At 39.8% G+C, this 24,821-nt stretch overlaps 1 protein-coding gene across 7 annotated transcripts in view; it reads left to right on the forward strand.

The window, feature by feature from the left end:
• RBM47 (RNA binding motif protein 47) overlaps nucleotides 1-24,821 on the forward strand; it is a 161,610-nt gene that overhangs the window by 82,626 nt on the left and 54,163 nt on the right. For 2 of the 7 annotated variants that reach the window (XM_019413595.2, XM_019413603.2), the window contains exon 1: nucleotides 4,882-4,975. The exons of 4 other annotated variants lie outside the window; for them this stretch is intronic. In XM_019413595.2, coding sequence (XP_019269140.2) covers nucleotides 4,896-4,975 — 80 coding nt within the window. In that variant the 5' untranslated portion in view covers nucleotides 4,882-4,895. Of the gene's footprint in view, nucleotides 1-4,865; nucleotides 4,976-24,821 lie in introns of those variants that run through there. One more of the 7 variants, XM_019413612.2, reaches the window with a different exon arrangement.

Here is a 24,821-nt window from a genome sequence, read left to right on the forward strand (position 1 = left end):
AAATGTTGTGATTACTAGTACACTTTGTTGTCTCTGCCTGATTTTGTGCTGCCTTACCCGCCTTTGCTTTTACACCGTTAGTGCAAATGTTAACTCAGTGAAAGAGGCACAAATATTAAAATTATTATGAAAATAGTTATGGCCTTACAGACTTCTGCAAGAGCCTTAGGGTTCTTCGGGGTGTTCAGAGACCTCAATTTGAGAACTGCTGGTCTAGTGGTTGATGTCCTAGTGAAAGACAGTGTTGGACAGAGAAGACTCCTCATGTGTTCTCCTCACTTGTTCCAACCTCTCCTTCCTTGGGCAACTTGGGAAAACACCCAGGGCCGTTGTGACACCTTCCTTGGGTGTCTGAGTTTAAGCTGGAGTGGGGGGTGAACAGTTGCTGAGGCCACACTTGCAAGGTCCAGAGAACTGAAGAGGCTTGAGTGATTCAGGGGAGTGCCAGGTCTTTGGCAGGGTCTGAGCGACTTAGCAGCTCCAAATAAAATCTCCACCTTCTGCTGATTCTTCTCTCCTATAACCTAGTATCCAAGGGAACTCAAAATCCCTTCCAGAATCTGGAACCATCCTGCAGAACAAATATATGCTAGACTCAAGGATATATATCCAAGCTGGAAGGGAGCCTCTAGAACTGACAGATGCTTTGCAAGCAGCCCAGGGCAAGAGAGTAGCACTTGCCAGAGTTAGATTCTTCTGCCCTATTGGAACTTTGCAGTTAAAAATTTCAGGGGTGGGGTGCCTGGTGGCTCAGTCGGTTAAGTGTCCAACTCTTGGTTTTGGCTCAGGTCATGATTTCACTGTTTGTGAGTTCGAGCCCCACGTTGGGCTTTGCACTGACAGCTGCGGAGCCTGCTTGGGATTCTCTGTCTCCCTCTCTCTCTGCCCCTTCCTTGCTGTATCTCTCTCTTTCAAAAATAAATAAATAAACTTTATTATTTTTTTTATTAAAAAAAACACAGAACTTCAGGGGTATACCTGCACACTGACATAAAAAAAATAGAGCAAAAACTCACCTTAGAAGTGTATGGCTGGAGGGGCACCTGGGTGGCTCAGTCGGTTAAGCGTCCGACCTCAGCTCAGGTCATGATCTCATGGTCTGTGAGTTTGAGCCCCACGTCGGGCTCTGTGCTGACAGCTCAGAGCCTGGAGCCTGCTTTGGATTCTGTGTCTTCCTCTGTCTCTGCCTCTCCCCTGCTCATGCTCTGTCTCTCTCTGTTTCAAAAATAAATAAAAACATTAAAAAAACTTTTAAATAAAAAAAAAAAGAAGTGTATGGCTGGAAATGGGGAAATCTTATTATAAACATTTATTTTGTACAGAAGGCATGGTTCTTTCTCAGGGACACAGAGTTTTAGTCTCTGAGCACCATGAAATATAATATTTGAATATAATAGCACACACACCAAGTGCTATCTATATAGAACAGGGAATTTTAACACAGCCTGCCGTGTTTAAAATCAAATATCAAATTTGCAGCCACAGAAGACATGACTATAAACGGCTTCCTTAAGTGGGGCAATCCATACTGTCTATTTGGTTTTGTGGTCAAACAAGGGCCCCTGTATTCGAGTTTGCCAATAGATTTCAAAGTGAACAGGACAGATTGTCTTTGGGATAAGAAGCAAAGGTGGCCGGAGGAGGGTGGAGAGGACAAGGAAAAGGCGTAGAGTAGAAAAACAGGGTCAAGCAGGTTCTGAGCAGAACACAGAGTGGCAGAAAACACCCGCAGGTGGCTCTTGATTGGGGCAACAGGCACGTCCCTGGAGTGAGCAGGCTGCAGTGTGCTTGTGTCACATGAGGACAGCTCAGGCAAAGGGCAAGGATGGAGACCTCTGATTTTCACTTCTGTCCTTATCAGTTGCCTGCCCATGGGCAGTCTCTCCGAGTCTGTCTCTTCCTGTGCGATTACATTAAATGAGGTAACATGTATCAAGTACTGGGTAATTGCAGACATTTAGTAAATGATGCTTGTTTCATGGCACAATTTGATGGTTAGCTTATTTGCTACCTTGTCTTTATAACCCACTTTTCTTATCCTTGTTTGAATATATATATATATACATACACACACACATTATATATTATATATAATATATATATATAATGTATAATGTATAATGTATAAATATATACATTAATACATTAATACATAATAATGTATATATATACATTATATAATGTATAATGTATAAATATATATATATAATGTAATATATATATATTTTTTATATATATATATATATATATATATATATATATATATATATAAAAAAGTGCAAAGCAGCTACATCAAAACCCCAAACTCAGGCCTTTGCTTATACCTGAAGTTTACTCCATCAGGGCACTGCTTTAGATTCAGATACTATGTCCTCACATTTTTTTCATCAAAATTCCAGTATGTTCCTTAGTCCTAAGCCCTGGGCTCCATGCATGGGTGCAGAAGTGGGTACTCTGGTGGTCTAGAAAGCAGTTGACGTACACACAAAGAGTGGGGTGCCGGGTGACATGGGATACGTGACCCAAGAAGGGCACTGATAAAGAAAGCCTCCTAGGAACTGGATAATTTTCCCCCAAACATACAGGTTTGTCATTTGGTGGAGATTTGCTCCTGTTGGGTTTGCCTAAAGAAAGGCACACAATGAGGCACCTGAGTGGTTCAGGTCATGATCTTGTTCAAGTTCAAGCCCTGCGTCAGGCTCTGTGCTGACAGCTCAGAGCCTGGAGCCTGCTTCGGATTCTGTGTCTCCCTCTCTCTCTGCCCCTCCCCACCCCCTTGTGCTCTCTCTCTCTCTCTCTCTCTCTCTCTCTCAAAAAGCAAATAAACATTTAAAAAAAAAAAAAAAGGCACACAGGGATAGCGGTCGTCAAAAGTGAGTTATAGGGGTTGAGTGAGATAGATCCTAAAAACAGAATAAGAGGAAGACCAGCCAAGACAGAAGAAGGAAGGAGATGAGGAGATGAGCGATCCCAGGGGAGAATATGCCACAATTGGCAGGTAGAATTGACTAGAACAGGTGGGGACATTGGGGCACTGAGGTAAATTTTAGGCCCGGGCTGAGCTGAGGCAACCCTGGCCTGTTAGGAAAGCCGAGCTGCAGGACGCGGTCTGCAATTGCCCTGAGACCAGCTGAATCTCTGCGTCTCGGGTTCCCGCCAGTAGAATCTGGATGATAGACTAACATCCGACTTCCCTCCCTCCCCAGAGTGTTTGATATGACACATGAAATAATGGAAGAAATGGGATGAGGAGGATAATTACTCTCCGCCACATTTCCATCATCTCTCTCTCAGGGAGGTCAGGCAGAAAGGGAAGGAGGGAAGGAAGGGAAAAAGAAAAATGAGAAAGGAGAGAAGGAAAGGGAAAGTGAGGTTGTGTTCAAGGGCGGGTGGATTCATGAAGAGGAGAAATGTAAAATCAGAAGGACTCAGGCCGCTGGCTGGGAGGCCCCTCACGGTGCCCCTTGGGAGGCAGACACCCACCCTGCGATACAAAAGACAAAAGAGAAGTGAAGTCACTTGCCTTTAGTCACAGCACAAACCTGAGGCATCTATAATAGGAGGAAATGGAAAATAAAATGGGACCTATAACTGTAACGTAAGGGGACAAAACAATTTGCAACAACCCTTAAGATTTGGAAATCTTGAGTTTTGAAAATGTGCCATTTTCTAGGCTCTGAGATTGGGAGAGCTCTCAGTTCTTTGGGATATCTTTCCTGGTTCTAGACATTTTATTTTATAGATGAGACATTTTTATTTTATAGGCTCAAAGAGGTTAAATGATTTGCTCAAGGTCACACAGCTAGTGTGTGGAAAAGCCATGATCTCAGTCCTATGTTTGGTTTTCTTTCTACTCCACTAGACATCCTAAAGATATGAAATGCAGAATTTTGAGTATCCCTGGAGACTGGGGTAGGGGGTGGGGACAAGAGAATGGGTTTTCTTATTTGCCTAACCTGGCTGTGTGTGTGATTTCAGAGCGAAAGTCGATTCTTTATCTTCTCCTCTAGACGGCCTTGGGTTCCTTTTAGTGAGTAGGCTTGACACTTGCTAAATAATTCTACTTTCTCGTTTCTCAGATGTCCCACTCAGAGCTCCAAGAGCAGGTAGATGTGTGTTGCCCACATGGGCCCCAGACTCCAGCCATCTCCGTACGTGGTTTCTGTAAAACCAGGCAGCTGATCCCTGAGCACCTTCTCTTTATCGTGTTAACCCTGGTGGTACCAAGAGGCACCTGACATTCTGGGTATGCTAATAATTCAGTGCCAGCAAGTTTCTGTTATCCTCCAGTTGTAATTGTTAACTTGAATGGAATGCAAAACTTCTGGTTCAGAGCAGAGGTTGGCTTTTAACTGTGAGTTACTTGAGGGATATGGAAAACGGGGAGTACATTTTGTTGATTGTGCAAGAAGGGTTAGAGAGGCTTTTTTGAGTTGTATTTTCTCTAATAAATAGAGAGAGGTGGTAAATGTACAGTTGCTACTGTGTCTACAGACTCACTGGTGAACTCTACCCTTTATTAGCTCTTGCCTTGGACGCTTTTTCAGGTTAGCAAGCCAAGACTTGCTCGGAGATGAGAACAATGAGCGCAGTATCGTAATGCCGTTTTAACACACACACGTACACGCACACACAACTTGTAATGCTTCTAGTGTCAAGGTTTATTTCTGCAAGCCCTTCCTGCCGGCCTACCCCCACCCCTCACAGGTTTGGAATTTTTTTTTTCCCCCTTAAGGGGAAGTGTAGAAATAGAGCCTGCCTATTCATTTGCATCATTGTACATCACACGATATCTTTGCAACCATTATATTGTGTTCTCTCAATGGTGTTTGCTCTGAGGGTGGGACACAAGGCTGTTTAGTGTCTCGTAAAACATTTACCAAAAGCACTGAGCCATGGTTTTGAAGGGCATTCCGTTGCCAGAGTGTGGGAGGAGAGAGCAAGCAGAGGAAAGAGAGCTCCAGGTGTTTGGCAGGTACTTGTTTCATACTTTGTTATTTATAAATATCTAAATTTTCAGATTATATACAATTTGGTTTGCCTTCGGCTGAACGGGCAGGAACGGGGAGGGGAGGAAGGGGCAAAAATAATTTCTTTGCAAACTGTATCTCGGAGTCCCCGGATAATTGTAATCTTCACTTTCAGTCAAATGGTGTTTTCGGTTTTACCAGAGGGACTTAAATGTCATGGAGAGTGAGGTAAAATCTTCCTGTGCTTGAGGTTTTCCAGTGATCTGAATGAGATGTTAGTGAGCATTTGCTTTAGTAAAGAATTTGGAACCAGGTGTGGTGTTTCTAGGAGGCGACGTGTAACCTTGTGATTTGCACTTCGGTGTGCCCCGTGACTCATGCCATTAAAAGCTTTTGCTAAATGGTGGTTCTGGTTTCATGAAAATACTTTGAAGCTTTCTTTCCTCCTTACCTTTTCTGTTAAGTTTGGACAAGATAGCAAATTAAAGGTCAGCTTGAAAGACTGCTTCTTATCCTCGAATCTGTGTTTTTAGAACATTCTAGGAATGACTATATGCAGTTCATAGATTAATTTTGGAGAACTAATGACTGAATACTTCTTGGAAACACTAAGTATTTATATTCTAGCTTTTTTTTTGGTAAAAAAATATGAGTATATATGATAAAACTAGAGCCTTAACCAAATATTTACATTTGATCAATTTTTTTTTTTTTTGGTAAAAAAAATACGAGTTTATATGATAAAACTAGAGCCTTAGCCAAATGTTTACATTTGATCAAATTTAATAACAATTGCAGATACCTGGGGACATGTTAATAGTGGCTAAAACCCAAACAATAAATAGGAAAAATGTAGGAAAAGAATAGCTTCAGAAGATTTCTGTAATGCTCGAGTTCTCAGGGAAAGGAATCGCAGTGTAATGTATTCACTATAATAAACACGGGATCTTTGGCCTGTTTGCCCTTTTAGTGGTATGAAGACAGTACTGAAGTTAAGAGGCCATTGCTTTTGGAAAAACATGATTTGCCTCGTGACACTGATAGTAAGGAGCCAAGAGTCTTTCTCCTGACAGGTTCCCAGTCCATTGCAAAATGGCTGGAAGAAACGATTGTTTCAAAACTAGAGGAAACCTCCTTCATGGGGAAAACTTCACTGTGGCTTTGTGTATTTAGGCAAATAGGACTGAAAGTAACAGCCGTGGAGGTCAAAAGACATCGCATTCACCTGAAGGATAGCAGATTTGGTTATTTGTATATGCGTGTCAGAAAATCAGGTTTAACAGCCAGCAGTTTCACTACCCTGACTACTGAAAGTTTATGTGACTTTTGACAAGCGGATTAACTTTTTCTTGCCACTCTGAAGATTTCGAAAGAGAGGGAAGAATGCTTGCTCTCTACTTGTCTGTCCCTTGGTTGCACTTAGATGATGAATAGTCTGTGAAACTTTTGACCATGTATGATGCCACATAAATCCAAACTAGAGTTTAACCAGTGGAGGAGCTCATGTGTTAATTCTACTGTAGCTGAACTAGAGGGATGAAGTTTTATGTGTGAAATCTTAACAGATGAACAGAAAGACTCTGGGGAAGAAGTCTAAAAATACACCCTTTCCAGATGCTTGTCATTCCTTGTTTCCCTTTATGTCATTGGGAAAATCCTTATTCAGTGTAGCTCCTTTGTTTAGCTTTTTCAGATATTGAGTCCCAAAGATCTACACGGAATTGTAAGAAGCTATGATCACCAAAGGCTATGTTTGTACCTCTTGCTCTCCCTTACATGATAGTTTGTTGATGGGCCAACTCATAGGTCAGATTAAGTCCTGAATACATTGACTCCTAGCTCTGTCATTTTAAACTTTGCTGCTATGTGATATGATAATAATGTTTCTATATCAGGTTTGCTTTAAAAGGCAGATAATTGGATAGTCTCTCCACAAAGGTTGTTGTCGTCTGTTCCTTTTTTCCTTCGAATGCAAGTTCTTGATTTGTATATGTCATGAAGGTGAACGCTTCAGGGACAATAATAGGCCCCAAATTAGGTGGCAGTTTGCAACATTCAGTACTGTCCGAGAAGTTGGGGCTGCTTTGGCTTGCTTGGACAGAGTTGTCACACAGAAGCGTGGGTGGGTGACAGCTACCTTTGCAGATAATTTTGGGTAACTATACCAGGAAAGTCACATTCATAGGAGCTAGGGGTCAGAACTATGCAGGCAAGATAGAGGAATCATCGTAAAGATTTGGGCTATTTGGGGCTTGTTTTGTGTTGGTAGCATGAAATGAAAACTGAATACATATAGTTAGCTGAACAATGAGTAAAAATTCTTCATTTGTCAAGTAACTCAGTGTCTTAAAGCAGAATATAGTCCTCATCGCCACCAAAATTCATGTCATTAAGTTCATCAGGGCCTCACTGAATGCCTGTTGACTCTTGATTTAGGCATCTTTCGATAATTCAGAACTCTGTTGGCTAATGATCACTCATGCATTCATTCTCATTCAGCAAATACTAAGGTCTCACTCTGGACTTGGTTTTCATTTCTCATTGCTTAAATGGCACTTCTTTGAAGTGACCTCCTGAATTAGGTCCTATGCTTACCCCTTTATGATAGTCATCACATTTGTCTTATACTGTTTTTTTTAAATTATTTTTTAAAATTTATTTTGAGAGAGAGAAAGATGGAGTGTAAGCGGGGGAGGGGCAGAGAGAGAGGGAGACACAGAATCCAAAGCAGGCTCCAGGCTCCAAGCTATCAGCACAGAGCCCTACTCAGGGCTTGAACCCACGAACTGTGAGATCATGACCTGAGCTGCAGTCGGATGCTTCACTGACTGAGCCACCCAGGCGCCCCACACTTATTTTATACTTGACTCCTCTGCTAAAATCTGGATCCCCTTAGGTCATGGATAATGAGTGTCTTCTTTGCTACAATTATCTCCAGTGCTTAGTACATACTAGGCATGCAAAAGATAGGCACCAACCCTACAAATAAATGCATGGGAGAAAGCAAATGAGAAGGACCGGGATCCTCAGAGACAGGCAGGTGACAGAAAGCAGTAGCCACAGATAACAGAGAAGGGGCAAAAGCTACCGTCATCAGTATAGAAGCAATAGCTCCTGAAGTTATAGCTCAGTCTCAGCCCAGCTTGACGATATAAGTTTCTAAGGATAACCTTGGTTCACCAAGAGGAATGTACTCAATATTGTCTGTTTAAAATGATAGTGAAGACTGTAAATCATTTCATAAAGATTTTCATCGAAGAAAGTAATGGTTTCCTTACTTAAGTAACCTTTGCTTACTTAAGTGGATACATTCAGTTATTTGGAAAATTTCATATATGAGTAATTCTTTATTTCTACAATTATGAGGTACCAATGAACACATTTATCATGTACATATATATGTAAATGTAAAAAGAGCCTGGAAGAATGCACAAGAGAGAAACTTCCATGTAATAAGACTAAGTCCAATAAATGCTTTGAAAAAAATATTATTTTAAGGGCACCTTGGCTGGCTCAGTTGGTGGAGTGTGCAAACTCTTGATCTTGGGATTGTGGGTGTGAGCCCCATGTTGGCAGTAGAGATTATTTAAAAAATGAAATCTGTTAAAAATATTATTTTAAACATTATTTTTAATTAAAATAATTTAATAATAATATTTAATAATTACAATAATTTAAAAATATTTAAAATATTATTTGAAACATTATTGAGGTGTAACAAAGGCAGTAAAGTGCACAACTCTTAAGTGTACAGCTTGATGAATTTTTACATACGTATGCACCTGTGTAACAACCACTCAGATCAAGGTACAGAACATTTTCAGTGTCCAGAAGTTTCCTTTGTGCTTCTCCTCTCTGTCACCCCGTGGCTCAAGATGATCATTATTTTGATTTGTCCTACCATGGAAGCAGTATTTGTAAAATAAGTAGCTTTGGCTGTTCTTGAACATAAAAATGAAACCATATGTGCTTTTTTGTACCTGGTATCTTTCATTCAATATTGTGTCTGTGGCATTTGTCCACATTGTGTCATGTAGCTGGAATTTATTCCTTCATTGCTGCCTAGTGTTCCTTTGTAAGAATAGACCACCATTTAATATGTTTGGGGGATTGAAAAACGTGGCTATATGGGCTGAAAATCATTCCCTGTGTGTGCCAGTGCTTTAAAGTTAAGTGATCTCAGAAAGGGTGTGGTTGGAAGTGTTATCACCCGGAGGGGTGGAGAGAGAAAAGTCTGTTTCTGGGAGTATATTTACTAAGTAAGTGCTCTGTGTAGGGTGTTTACTTAACTGACTCCATCCCCCTGGGAGGCGACTGCCACTTTTTTACAGATGAGGAAACTGAGCTTGAGAAAAGTTTCATGACTTAACAGTTGATCCGACCTAAACACGCAAGCTGTTGATTACACCAGGGGCAATCTGGTCCTGGCAAAGACCATGCCAGAGGCCACTTCGTTATCGAAGACTTCACCTTCTTTTTTTTTTTTTTAGCGTTTATTTTTTATTTTTGAGACAGAGAGCGAGAGCGTGAGCAGGGGAGGGGCAGAGAGAGACGGAGACACAGAATCTGAAACAGGCTCCAGGCTCTGAGCTGTCAGCACAGAGCCCGACGCGGGGCTCGAACTCACGGACTGTGAGATCATGACCTGAGCTGAAGTCGGACGCTCAACCGACTGAGCCACCCAGGCGCCCCGAAGACTTTACTTTCATGCAGCAGTGCAGGAAAGCTGGCCGTTGACCTGACTTCGCTCAGGCCATTTTCTCTCTCTTTCTCCTCGAAGTTGGTTTCATTATGAAAACGGGCTCCCTTATGTAGTTTTCATTCACTGAACCTTTGCTTATGAATCATTATTTTTGCTTATGAATAGTTTTTATTTTCAGATGCACATGGTATTCTAACATCTATATATAGCAAGTTTTGAGAGTTCTTTTTTAAGATCAGGTTTTAATATTTATGGGTAAAGAAATATTCAGTAAGAAAGGTAGGTATAAGTTTCAAGTCAGACTTGCTGCGAAATTTCCTGGGAGACAAAGGTCGTGTCTTTCACAATGGGGTTAGAAGAGCTTCAAATTCTAACTCACACAAAGCTCTGGGTGCTGATCCCATGGGTGTCAAAGTCCGACTCAACTGAATATCTTAGAGATGAATAAGTTTCTAAATTTCCTTCTCACTACTACCTACCTCAACTTCCCAGCCTACAAATATGTGCATTCACAAATATTCCATTCTAACTTCAAAAGTTACTGGAGACTTGCTCAGAATGTCCTTCCCTTAGAATAACAAAAGGAGGCATATGACCTTTAAATTTCTTTATGGTGGTGGATGAAAGGGGTTATGTTTTTAAATTTGCATTAATATTCTGGGCTCTTTGGTGCAGTCAGGTCATTTCAGCAAGGCACCCTTGCCCAATGGAAGACAAGGAAGCATCTGGATAGTGTCTCAGTCGAAATTCTAAGTCACTTTTAGAAACAGCAGTCAGTACATGCAAAGATTTTTTGCTTTATTATTTGCACAGGTAATGACAGCCCCTTTCTTATGGGATGCTTGAGAACAGTCATCAAAGATTTGATTCTTTTTAAATTTATGAACAAGCACAGGAAGAATATCTTAGATTTGTATACTTCCTTTTTTTTCTTTTTAAACATTTGTGTTTTTAAAATATTTATTATTTTGGGGCGCCTGGGTGGCTTGGTCGGTTGAGCGTCCGACTTTGGCTCAGGTCATGATCTCACGGTCCGTGAGTTCGAGCCCCACGTTGGGCTCTGTGCTGACAGCTCAGAGCCTGGAGCCTGTTTCAAATTCTGTGTCTCCCTCTCTCTCTGCTCCTCCCCTGTTCATGCTCTGTCTCTCTCTGTCTCAAAAATAAATAAACGTCAAAAAAAAAATTAAAAAAAAATATTTATTATTTATTTGGGTGGGGGGAGGAGCAGAGAGGGAGAAAGAGAATCCCTCGCAGGTTCCACACTGTCTGTGCAGAGCCCAACATAGGACTCCATCTCATGAACCGTGAGATCACGACCTGAGCTGAAATCAAGAATCGGATGCTTAAACCTGAGCCACTCAGTTGCCCCCATTTGTATACTTCTTAAAATACTTAATGAATTTTGTTTACCTTTTATAGAAAATTTTTGAGTTGTAAAATATGCCCGTTTTGTATGTGAGAAAGCTGAAATAGGGAGGCCAAGATCATACACCCGGTTAGTGAAGGAGCTGACATCCAGATTTTCTACCTCCACTGTTCCCAGTTCTTCCCACTGGCCCACACTGCCAACCACACAGTGTTTGGTGAGCTGTGTCAGCTATTAAAGACAGCACTTCTTCAACAACACTCTTTGGTCTACGATGGCTTCTCAAGTCATACTATTTGGGTACTTACTATGCGTCAGTCATTGTACCAGGTGCTTACAATCTTATAAAGGCTCTACTGGCTAGGGATCATTAACACCTTTTACAAATGGGGAAACTGAGGCACTGAGCGCTCAGGGCCTTGAACAAAGCCACATCATTTAGTAAATGCTGGAGTTTACCTTTACCCTCAGATTAGTTTTAGTATAGGAGCACTAAAAAAATTGTTGAATCTTAACTTACCTCAATACACCCTCCTGACAAATGGGCATTTTCTTTAGAACTAAACAAAAACATGTCCTGGGTTAGACTCAGTTTAAAAATAATTATTTTTTAACTCTTGGAGCTATAGGAAAACCAGATTAGATTGCCATGGGGTCAAGATGTGTGTAGAGGGTCCTATCCATCAGTGAGATTGTGGGAACCTCAGAGATGGGGGTGCTGGAGAAAGGGCAACTATCTGGAACAGAGATGAGTCCAGGTGAGGTAGCCTTTCCCCCTGAGTTTTGCACTGCCATTGTCCTTGCTTATTTATATATTCATTCAACAAGTATTTACTGAGGACCATTGTCCAGGATGGTTGTAAAGCTTAGAGATGATGTATGTAAGGTGCTTAGTTCAGGCTGATACTCTGTAAAGGCTTTGTAACTGATAACCTAATCATCTGTGGAAGAGAAAGAATGAGAATACCCTAGGCTTTGTTGGTAGCCATTTTGGTTACAGCCAAAACAACCCAGAACATTGCAATGGTTGGAGAAAGATTTTGTCTGGATGTCTGTATAAATTAATGGAATTTGACCTTGGCTACATACTAGAATTACCTGGAGGAGCTTTAAAAACTACCAAGGCCCAGGACCCTACAAAAATTCTAGTTGTTGTGATGGCTGGTTTGTTGTTGTTGTTTCTTTGTTTTTAATTTGTTTTAGTTCCACAAGCAGGGTTGGTATATAATAGTTTAGACTGAATGATGGTTTGGAAGCCATCCTTCCTGCTGGTAGCCCTGCTTTGCACTGTACATAAACAGATTTATGGATGAGCCACTGCTTAGCCCTCACAGGCACTGATCTGGGTCAGCCCTGGTCAAAAATTCTCTTAACGGATTTTCCATGGCTTCCTGTAAAAGTTGCCTCCCGGTAGGTTTTGTTCTTTATTCTTAATCTACACTCTTTTTCTAAGAGGGAAGTAGGAGAAGGCAGATAAAATAAAAGGAAAGAGAAAAATACGGATGATCAATTGTTTCTGAATTCTTTGAGCAATCCTAGTTAACACTGCTCAGGACAGCAGACACAGATGTAGGATAGACAGGCCTTTTATTGGGGGCTGCACTTCATGGCATTCGGTTGTAATCATTGCAAAAAGGCTCTCTCCATGAATGAGAGAATTTTTTGTAAGATTCTACTACACAGAGAGAGATCTGACCACTTTTCAGAAGTTAAACATAAGAAACTTCTAGGAGGAGCCCTCTTTCATCGGAATGTCCTTTGTTGATTTTCTGTTTGAATTCTAGCACTTCTCTTCAAAGATACGTTAGATTCACACCATTCTTCCATTATACCAAAAATGATGAAATGCCCTTTCAATAAGGGTGAAGAGGCATAGAGTAAAATTTTACTGAAGGAATTAAGGAGGGAAGATGGTGGCTTTCTCTGGCACCTGGAGAGTACGTTTGCTGAACTGGAAAAAGGAATGGAAAGAGGGGATGGGTCAGGTGTGATTACTCTGTGACCTTCTTGGTTACCCCCACCCCCATAATAATATACACTGAGGAAGAGCAGTGCAGTGAGACCCTTTCTAATTAGGACTCTTTTGGTTGTAAGTGTCAGAATTCCAATCCCAAGTAGCTTAAGGAATCAATCAACAAACAAATCTATCAAATTTAATTCTATACATGAAGTTACATGTATACATATATATTTACATAACTGGGAATTCCAAAGGGTGACACATGGCTGGATCAAAGGAGTCAAAACAGGTCATCAGGATTGTTTTTCTCTTTCTGTCTCCCAGCCTGTTGTCCTCTGCGTTGGTTTTATTTTGGCAACTTCAGGCTTACATTGTTCTTACAACTTTCATTCCTAAGGAAAACCCCACAGCTTTCTCATCCCCAGATGGACTGTGATTTACCTGCATGGACCTATCTCTGATTTATGGGAGGTGGAGGGGTCTTTACCAGGGAACACGGGAAGGTGGATGGGCAGGAGAAAGTAGGGATCTGCTATATCCTTAGTGCAGGTGCTGCGTTGATCTCTGGTTTAGGAATCCCCACATCATATGCCACAGACTCCAAAGTTGAGTTACACGCACCACGTGCCTTGTACTACCGTAGATTTATTGACTCTCAAGGTTGTTTATCTGCACAGCTAAGCCTCTTGATAACCAGTGGAGGTTTTATCATTTCAGCAAGATTTTGCTCTGAGAACATTGAGTACTTGACTTGTCTCTACTGAGAAACTTCATCATATCTTTTTTATCACCAAGGGGAAGCCCATTTCCAAATATCTATTTCCCAAAATTAGAATAGAGGTACAGGTCTGATCAGGAAGGAACCATTATTATCAATATTAACTCCCTGCTTTGTTTCAAGAGCAAGTAAACCTCCTGAGCAATTATTGTGAGGGAATAAAAACAACACGTTGTTCTGCCCTGTGTTACAATTATTAAAGTCTTGTTTTATCTGCCCTAGTCATTTCTAAGCTTGTCATAAGTAATTTTATGTCTCTGTTGCCTGGTGCCACATAATGGGGAGGGGGGTGGTCAGTAAATGCATATGTATTGGCTGAAGAAAGAGTTAAGAATTTTTGGGGGGGCCATTTTACTTGACATTCTAATTTGGCAAAGTTAGAATTATAGGTTAAAATACACAATATTAAACCCAGGACATCTGCATTTATATCTTTCTAGTTAGTATATTTATGGGCAGGAAGAAATAAAAAAAGTGATGCCCAGTTTTCTTTAGTTGAATTAGCTCTTAATAATAACTCTGACCAGAGCAGTGAACAGTCCTTTCCAGGTTCTTACCTCCCTTGCCCAAACTTATTTTTTTCTTCTTCTGAATTCCTAGGGCCCTTGGTGGGGCAAGAACTTCACACTCTCTGAGCACTTGCTACGCGCCAAGGGTTCTGTGGACACATTGTCTTAGCAAAGTCTCACAGCCACGCCATGAAGCCTTCTTCCTTCTTTTCCACTGTTAAGAGAATCAATCCCTCCCTCCTTTATGATACTATCTATCATGGCATTTATCGCACTGCATTGTAATAATTATTTGTGTATATTTCTATGTCTCCTACTAGACCATGAATTTTTTTACCTAAGAGTCTGTGTCTTACTCAGGTGTGTATTCTCAGTACCCAACACATAGTGGAAACTCTAGAAATATTTTTTAACGGTTTGGATACTGTGTGATATGCATTTTACAAACTTGACATCTGAGGCTTGCCCAAGGTTACTAAGTGGAAAGGAATAAGGTTAGTTTTTGGGCTCTTGCCTACCAGATTCTAAAGCTTGTTTTCTTTCTGCTAAACCATTCTGAGATGTTGGAAAGCCAAGTTGACTGGAATGAAGATGATTCAGGAGGAAGATACAAGGGGAAGGAAAATCATCATTTGCTGGGGCTGGAAAGGGAGGTTACTTACACATCGCTCAGTTTAGCAGTGCTCTGGCCCACAGACTCCCATCTCCAGCAAAGCATGTATGCACATGCGTGTGTACACACAGACACCATCGGGGACTTTTGTCACAGGGGGAGTGCTGATTGAGTGGGGACCAGAGAGCATTTTCTTGGAAAGCGATTCACTGTGAATAAGAAGCTGGAGTACTAAGCCATCCACCAGGACATAAAATATTGCCCTGACCTTCTCTGTAATGTTTCTCTGTGGTGAGATTTTACCTATACAGTTCTAGTCTGAAATGAAATTAGGGGTAACATGTAACATGAACATCACAGCTACCACAGCTGCATACCCAGCTTTTGCCACTTGGGCATGATGATTGGAATGGGAGAAATCTGGGGTAAGCCTTTGAAATCTATCCTTATGAAGTGGGCATGGTGAGTGTCAGCCTTTGCTGACTTCCACTCTGACATACTGGACACACACACACACACACACACACACTATAGAGATAGAGATATAGAGATAGAGATAGAGATAGAGATAGAGATAGAGATAGAGATAGAGATAGAGATAGATATAATAGCTTTATTTGGGATATAATTCACATAGTACAATTCACCTATTTAAAGTATACACACCACTGAGTTTTTAGTATGTTCACAGAGTTGTATAACCATCATTATAATCAGTTACAGAACATTTTCATCACCTCCCTAAAAAAATCCTCTGTACCCATTACCAGTCACTTCCATTTCTTTCCCACCTGCCACCCCCCATTGCCAGCCCTATACAACCACTAATCTACTTTCTGTCTTTATAGATTTGCCCATTATGAACATTTCATATAAATGGAATCAATACAAAATGTGGTCTTTTGTGACTGACTTCTTTCACCTACTTAATGTTTTCAAGATTCATCCATGTTATAGAAAGTATTAATACTTCATTCCTTTTTAGTGCTGAATATTGTTCTGTAGTATGAATATACCACATGAATATATGTAGTACATTCATACTACAGAACAGTATTCAGCACTAAAGTAGTGCTGAGTACATTTTTAATAGTATTTAAAAATGTTTATGTATTTATGTATTTATTGAGATTGAGAGAGAGAGAGAGAGAGAGAGAGAGAGAGAGAGAGAGAGAATCCCAAGCAGGCTCCACATTGTCAGCATGGAGCCTGACACGGGACTCAAGCTCCTGAACCATGAGATCATGACCTGAGTCGAAACCAAGAGTTGCAAAAAAAAAAAAAAAAAAAAAAAGAAAAGGGGCGCCTGGGTGGCGCAGTCGGTTAAGCGTCTGACTTCAGCCAGGTCACGATCTCGCGGTCCGTGAGTTCGAGCCCCGCGTCAGGCTCTGGGCTGATGGCTCGGAGCCTGGAGCCTGTTTCCGATTCTGTGTCTCCCTCTCTCTCTGCCCCTCCCCCGTTCATGCTCTGTCTCTCTCTGTCCCAAAAATAAAATAAAAAAAAAAAAAAAAAAAAAAGAAACCAAGAGTTGGATGCTTAATTGACTAAACCACCCAGGTGCCCTGAATATGCCACATTTTATTTATCTATTTATTTATTTATTCATCAGTTGATGATATCTGTGTTGTCTCTACTTGGGCTATTATAATACTGCTATGATTATTTATGTGCAAATTTTTGTGTGGTCCTAAGTATTCATTTCTCTCGGGCATATAGTTAGGAGTAGAATTGCTGGGTCGTATGGTAAGTCTGTGTTCAACCCGAGGAACTGCCAGACGGTTTTCTAAAGTGGCTGCACCATTTTACTTTCCCACCAGCAGTATATGAGGGTTCCAATTTTTTCATATGCATGTCAACCCTTGTTACCTTTTTTTTTTTTTTTTATTATAGCCTTCCTAGTGGGTGTGAAGTGGTATAGCCTTGTGGTTTTAATTTGCATTTCCCTGATGGCTAATTATGTTGAATGTTTTTCATGTGATTTTTTTTTTTTTTTTGGCCATTTGTATACCTTCTTTGAAGAAATGTTTAGTTCAGATCCTTTGCCTGTTTTTTAACTGGGTTGTTTGTCTTTTTATTGAGTTGTAGGAGTTTTGTCAACACCGTTTTTCCAACAGCATTTGCTCATTTCACTCTCTTTGTGTCACATTTTGGTAATTCTCACAATATTTCAAACTTTCTCATTATATTTGTTATGGTGATCTGTTATTGGTGATCATTGGTATTACTATTATAATTGTTTGGGGGCATTATGAAGCACACCCATATAAGATGGCAAACTTTATCAATAAGTTTTGTGTACATTCTGACCGCTTCACTGACTGGCCATTCCCCCATCTCTCTCCCTCTCCTTGGACCTCCCTTTTTCCTGAGACACTATATTGAAATTAGGCCAATAAATAATACTACAGTGGCCTCTGGGTGTTCTTGAGAAAGGAAGAGGCAATCGATCTGTCAAACTTCATTGTTGTCTTATTTTAAGAAATTGCCAGAGCCACCCCAGCCTTCAGCAACCACCACCCTGATCAGTCAGTGGGCATCAACATTGAGGCAAGACCCTCCTCCTGCAAAAAGATTTGGCTCGATGATAACTCAGATCACGGTTAGCATGTTTTAGCAATAAAGTATTTCTTAATTAAGGTACATAAATTGTTTTTTTAATTTTTTTTATTTTTATTAAAAAAAAATTTTTTTTAATGTTTATTTATTTCTGAGGCAGAGAGAGACAGAGCATGAGTGGGGGAGGGTCAGAGAGAGAGGGAAACACAGAATCAGAAGCAGGCTCCAGGCTCTGAGCTGGCAGCACAGAGCCCGACGCAGGGCTCGAACTCACAAACCGTGAGATCGTGACCTGAGCCGAAGTCAGTCGCTCAACCGACTGAGCCACTCAGTACCGACTGAGTCGCTCAACCGACTGAGCCCACGGTATCTCCGAGGTGTGCCTGTAGTGATGTCCCCTCTTTTATTTCTGAGTTTGCTAAGTTGAGTCTTTTTTTAATTTTCTTGGCCATTCTAACTACAGGTTTGTCAATGTTGCCAATCTTTTCAAAGAACCAACTTTTGGTTTCATTCATTTTCTTTATTAGAACCAACTTTTGGTTTCATTCATTTTCTTTATTGTTTTTCTGTTCTCCATTTCTTTTACTTCCATTTGACTCTTTACTCTTACTGAACTCCATTCTTCCCTTAGGCTGTTTCAGGTTTCATTAGCTCTTTTTTAAACTGGGAGGTTAGGTTGTTTACTGCATTCTTTCTTTCTTTCTTTTTTTTTTTTAAGTTTGTTTATTTTGAGAGAGAGAGAGAGGAGCGTGCATGGGGGTGGGGCAGAGAGAGAGAGAGGGAGGGAGAGAAAGAATCCCAAGTAGGCTCCCCACTGACAGCACAGAGCCTGACTAGGGGCTCAGTTCTATGAACAGTGAGATCATGACCTGAACCGAAATCAAGAGTCTTGATGCTTAACCATCTGAGCCATCCAGGCACTCCTGTTTACTTCATTCTAGCTATTGTCTTCATTCTTCATCCCACTAGACAGTTAGTTTGTAAGTGTGAGTGACCAATGCTGAAGCTGAGCCAGTGTGCTCGGACTTCCCCTCTGGGGACAGAGTGACAAGGCAGCTGAATCCATGAGGCAAGTACACAGCACGATTGATGAAGCACTGACCTTTCCGCTGGTGGGGTCTGTTTGGCATCATAGTTCTGGGGTCAAAACACGAGCTCTGGAGTCTAGCTGCCTGGTTGTGAATTCTGTCTCTCCCAGTTAGTGGCCGTGAGATTTGGGGCAACTTATTTCAGTTCTGTAAGCTTCAGGTTCCACATGCGTAAAATAAGCATAACGATAGTTATTGCTGCTTAGTGTTGTTGAGAGGATGAGATGAGCTACATGTGAAGAAGTACTTAGCTCAGAGTTGGTACATGGCCGATGCTCAGTAAAGGTTGGCTGGTCTCACTTTGTTATTGTTGTCTTTGGGTCAGATGGGCCTATGCTGGGCCAGCGCCATGTAAAGTAGCTACAGAGCTTGGAGTCGTGTTTCCATTAGCTTGTACTTCTTTGCCAATCATCCATGACCTTACCCGCATGTGCTCCTGGGATGAGCCTCACTTGCGTTTGCTACCAGGTGCTGAGTGAGACACATTTCCTACTGAGGTGTGGCCGCCCTAGATGTGACTTCCAAACAAGAGACCTTTCTTTCTCAGAAAGATGGCATACCTTACTTATTTGATCATCCATCCATATCATAGTGATGATATAAAAACGAAGGCAGGAAATGTATTTTTCTGAATAAATTTGAAACAAGCTCAGGATGGGAGTACCATAAATTATGCAAATGGTATCACTAAAAAGTTATAATTTAAGTTTAATAGTACCTCAAGTTCTCCTCTGGTGGTGGGGATAGAAATGCCTTTCTCTGAACTCCACAGAAGAGCTAATATTAAGTCCTGTTACCTGAGGCTCCATGGGGATAGCATGTTCAAGTTTACAGCTCCAAGGCACATAGTGTGGCTGCTGTTTATGTGACTAACAAACATTTCTCAGGGGTAAAAAAAAAAATACATACATTGTTATTCTAATTCTTCAGTCAAAGAGTGGCCACTGGTTTTACAAGAAGAAAGGTATGGAGCAATCCTCATTATGAAACTTTCAGTTAGCATCCTTGAAAATGAAAATATAGCTAACCTCTAGTTATTTGTGAATGGTATTAGCAAAGATTATCCTAAAACCTTTAAGAAAAGTAAAACATTTTAATAAAATGTTTTATTAAGTATAGTAGATAATAGTTTTGGGTCATTACCATTTAAATATAAATATTAATATTTAATATTTAAAATAATAGGCAAGCAATATTTCAATAATATGTATTTCCCTGAAAATGCAGAACATTTTCATTCATGCTGTCTATATTTCCCCTCACAGCATCTCTGACATTATTATGGAGAAATAATTTCCACTTCACCTAGAAGAAGAAGAAATAAAATATTCTAAAGGAATTTTTCCAAAGATCTAATTAGTAGAATCAGTACAACCAGTACTCAGTTACTCAATTATTCTCCCTCCCTCTCTCTCCCTTTCCCTGTCTTTCTCTCTTTTCCTATTACACTTTTTTTTTTTTATCAAGAGTACCACTAAGTAGTAGAAAAGATGTAGACATTAAATAATTTTTAGAGTACCAAGTCATCAAGGCAAGGTGCACACTCTGAGGCACGTGCAAAGGTGTGTGTGTGTGTGTGTGTGTGTGTGTGTGTGAGTGTATTTATTATATATCAAATTTAGACACAGGAATTTTGATAGGAAGGAAATAGATGATATAGAGGTGAAATCACTCACATCATCAGATGGTAGAGACCACAAGGCACATCTCAGTTCTTAAGACACTGATTTATTCTGTTTTCTTTTTTGTATTATTCAGTACCATCTGCCAGTCCTTTATAAAAGTCCCACTATGGTATAAAAGAGCTAACAGATGAGTCTTGACCATCCTAAGGTTGCTCATGGTATATCTCCCTTTTGGGGAGAAAACACAGAATAATTTTTGGTCGCTCTTGAAATCTTAGGACCCTTCCACTCCAGTGAGTGCTTAAAGAAATACTGGCATTTCTGGGATCCAAAATGGACCCGAATCCCTATTTGTTGTTTAGATTTCCATCTATTTAATTGAACAAAGTTCAGTTTGAATAAAGTTAAACATATTTTTATGTTTATTGGCCATAGAACTTTTTTTTTCCTGTGAGCTACTGGTTCATAAATTTGCTAATATTTATTGGGTTATATTGGGATTTGTAAGGGCTCCTGCATATTAAGGAAATCAATGCTTCATTATATATATTGTAATCCACCCCATTTGTAGTCTGTCTTTGATTTCATTTTAATAAATATTTCTAAATTCCATTTAATATTCAGTTATTGGTAGAAGGAAAAGTAATGACTGGGACCAATTTTTAGTTCAGTTTGAAATTTAGATAAATTATCAGTTTCCTCCTGAGCTATTATGTTTAGTTGTTTAATTCGCCAACCTAATTTCAATTATTAACTGATTTTTCTGCTGGTACATATGTATGTGCATATAAGGAGTCTGGTATGGAGATTTCTTGCATCATAATTTTTCCTTGTTCATTTATGAAAGAGAACTGGAGTACCATTAATGGTATTCTATTTTTTTATCATTATTATTGTTTTATAATTTTACTTCCAATAAATGCATTAATTGACAACCATTCGTAAGATATTTAATAAGATGTTACTGTTAATCGTGTGTTTATATGTTTGAGGGATTTGTCTACTTTCTCTTCACAAGAGTAGTTTTTCACAGTAATGTGTTTTCTCAATTAAAAAGTTTGTCCATTCGAGTAACTATTAGGAGTCATGGCTGACACTATCATTTATATTAAGACTTAAGGTCAAAGTGATTCTCATGTAGTTCTTACCATTGTTTCACTTAGAATTGAGGAACTGGCCATTTCAGTGTTGGTATTTCTTTAAAAAAATTTTTTTTTAATATTTATTTATTTTTGAGAGAGGGAGACAGAGTGTGAGCAGGGGAGGGACAGAGAGAGAGAGAGGGAGACACAGAATCTGAAGCAGGCTCCAGGCTCTGAGCTGTCAGCACAGAGCCTGACGCGGGGCTTGAACCCACGAACTGTGAGATGGTGACCTGAGACAAAGTCGGATGCTTAACCGACTGAGCCACCCAGGCACCCCTCAGTGTTGGCATTTCTAAAAACATGCTGTGTTAAGCCACTCCATGGCCATTTCTTTGGTTTCCCTGTCTGTAAAACAGAGCTGGAGAAACGAGGTGTTTATCAAAGCACTGAGGTGTCAGGGACTCATGTGAAATAAATATGGTAGGAGGACGGATGTAGCAGCCACATGCATATTCTTGCTACTCAGAGACGACAGCCATTCATATGACTTTTATTCTTCCTGTCTCCATAGTTGTTCACCAAATAGCTAAAGAGATTGAGCTGTGAATTCTTTGTTTAAATGCCTTAGATATACTTTATAAGGAACTACCATCTTATTGTGCAAGTAGATGATATAAACAAACAACCTGACTACTGGTGTATCTCATTTTTCATAAGAGATGGTCTTAAGTTTTGTGTATAAGTTTTCATTTTCAAAAGTAGAATTATGGTTTATGTACACTAGAAGCATTTGCTATTTAGGCAATATTATGCTAAAACAGGAATTTCTTTGCATTTTGCAAGTCTGATTGCAAATGACAAACACAATTGCACAATGTATACTAAAAAAAGGGGTGCTGAAACAATGTGGTAGTAAACTCGTTTGGAGAAAAGTAGATATTGGATAAGAAGCCTTTCTAGATGATTCTAGAGACGAGTTAGGAAAGAAAACAACGGTATGTTACAGAAAGTAAAATGGTAGTCTTGGGAATTTTGCATGTGGGTGTGTTTATGTTGAGGTTGAGCAGAACAAAGGGAAATTATGCAATGGGTTGTAGTCAGAAGTTAACCAAAGATTTGCAGTTCATGATCAAAAGCTTGGAGTGTTATGGATGACCAAGGATCACATCAAATTCCCTTCATTAGGGGTAACATGATCCCAACCACTTAAGGTAGACCGTTTTTACTCCCGCTCTCAGGATGGTTAGCAGGGAACATGATTATCAGGGAGGGAAGCCAAGGGGTGGAGGTGGGAGGTCATGCATGGTTAGTGCTGAGTGAAAGCAGTGAGAAAGGAAAGGAAAAAAATGGGCAGAACTTAATGATGGGCTGAAAAGGGGAGAATGGGCTAGAAGCAAAGAGATTTATTTGATAAAATCATTTAAATTTTCCTGATGATCAAAGTTATATGTGTTAAAGATATATAACATAAATCTATGTGTGTATAATGTTAATATACAGAAGTATCTCAAAATGAAATTTAAAATAACCTCTATTCAGTACTCTTACTACCCAGAGACAAACCATCACCAGTGTTTTGTTACATGTGTCTAACTTTTATTTCCATAGTATCAGTCGAGATCATGCTGTATGTATGATTTTCCATACCGTCTATTTTCATAATTTCCATACTATCTATTTTTGAATCTCACATGTCATAAAACTTTATTTGTGACAGTAAAATTCTTTATAAATATATTTTTAGTGATGTACAAGTAATATAATTTTTAGTTACAACTACAATATAATATAATTTTTATTTAATCATTTCTTCAAGGTCAAGTATTTTGGTAGTTTCTAAATATATTATAAAGAATTCTGAGATAAACATCTTTGTGTGTAAACTTCATTTTTACTTCTTTAGGATAAATTCCTAATGACAGATTGCTACGTGAAGAGAACGTACATTTTCAAGGTTTTTCATATAGATTATAAACTATTTTTTTAACTTTGTTTTAATGTTTTTATTTATTCTTGAGAGAGACAGAGAGACAGAGAGACAGCGTGAGCGAGGGAGGGGCAGAGTGAGAGAGGGACACAGAATCTGAAGCAGGCTTCAGGCTCTGAGCTGTCAACACAGAGTCCAACATGGGACTCGAACTCATAAGCCATGAGATCATGACCTGAGCTGAAGTCAGACACCCAACGACTGAGCCACCCAGGTAACCCTTTAAAGAAAAGTTTTGATCAATTTATACTTGTCTTACTGAAGAATGACATTTTAGCTCTTACTCACTAAAAAGATCTGCTGATTTCATTGGCTAAAAGTGATATGGTTTACATATTTTTTCTTTCATTTAAATTTATTTGCTTACCAATGAGCTTGAACATTTTGTTGGGTTTTAGAGTCATTTGTAATTCCTAGAAGTGAGACATGAAAATATATATACCTTGCATATATGACATACAAGTTAATTGGCATACTTCACATTAGCTAAACAGGGTATCTGAATTGATGTATGATGTTATTTATTTGTTTATTTATTTATTTTGAGAGAGGGAGAGAAAGCACATGTATGAGCAGGGGAGAGGGGCAGAGGAAGAGAGAGAGAGAATCTTACACAGGCTCCATGCTCATCACAGAGCCTGATGTGGAGCTCAATCCCGTGACCCTGGGATCATGACCTGAGCCAAAATCAAGAGTTGGACACTCCACTGACTGAGACATCCAGACACCCCAGTACGATGGGTTTTTCGTTTTGTTTTGTTTTGTTTTGTTTTTTATAAACAGAAGAATGGAAAGCAAGGGCTAAGTGATGTAATTGTGAGGAGGGGATGTAGAAGGGCAAGATCATAGGTTGCAGTCAGTGCTGTTGGACATAGAGAAGTGAGGTCAATCATGTAAAATCTACAAAAGCAGATGGTAGTCATGAGTGGAACTAAGTAACAACAGGATCATGAAACCCAAGATGGAAAGAGTATGGAATTGTCAAAGAGCTTCAACTTCAGCTCAAGTGGAGTTGAAGGCGAGACAGTGGGCACAGGGGAAAGAGGTCTTGGAACTGGAGAATGAGGGTGTCTCCACTCTTTAGTCCCCCGACTCCACCATCTAAGAGGCCTTGGGAGCTTCCAAGAGTTTTCTAGGCAGGTGCTTGTTTATGCAATTCTTTGTTTCTCTGAAGTTTGGCAGAGTTTCTAGAGTATGGACCTTTTGTATACTCCCTCTCATCACCCACCCTAACCAGTGTGTTTCTTAAATTTGTGGTTTATTGCTTTTAATCATGGAGGTCACTGAGACCATTTTGTGTATTTTTTTGTTTCTTGGCCCTGAGGTCAGTTTTCCATAGTGCATACATTATTTTGAATTAAAGAACCATAAAAGTGCCAGAAAAAACTATAAACAGAGGACTGTAAAGGCCATGCCCAATATATTTAGCAGTGAAGTTAAGGACTGAGGGCGTTGGTTGGCTAAAACCTAGATTTTTAAAAATAATATTCCAATATGCTGCTTGATGATTAACAGCACTCACACTATATATTTGTATTTTTACTGTTTACGACTGAATGCCATGCCATAAAAAAAAAAGTTT

Source organism: Panthera pardus, unplaced genomic scaffold (genome assembly GCF_024362965.1).
Source record: "Panthera pardus isolate Hobbes unplaced genomic scaffold, ASM2436296v1 HiC_scaffold_13, whole genome shotgun sequence".
Classification (NCBI taxonomy): Eukaryota; Metazoa; Chordata; class Mammalia; order Carnivora; family Felidae; genus Panthera; species Panthera pardus.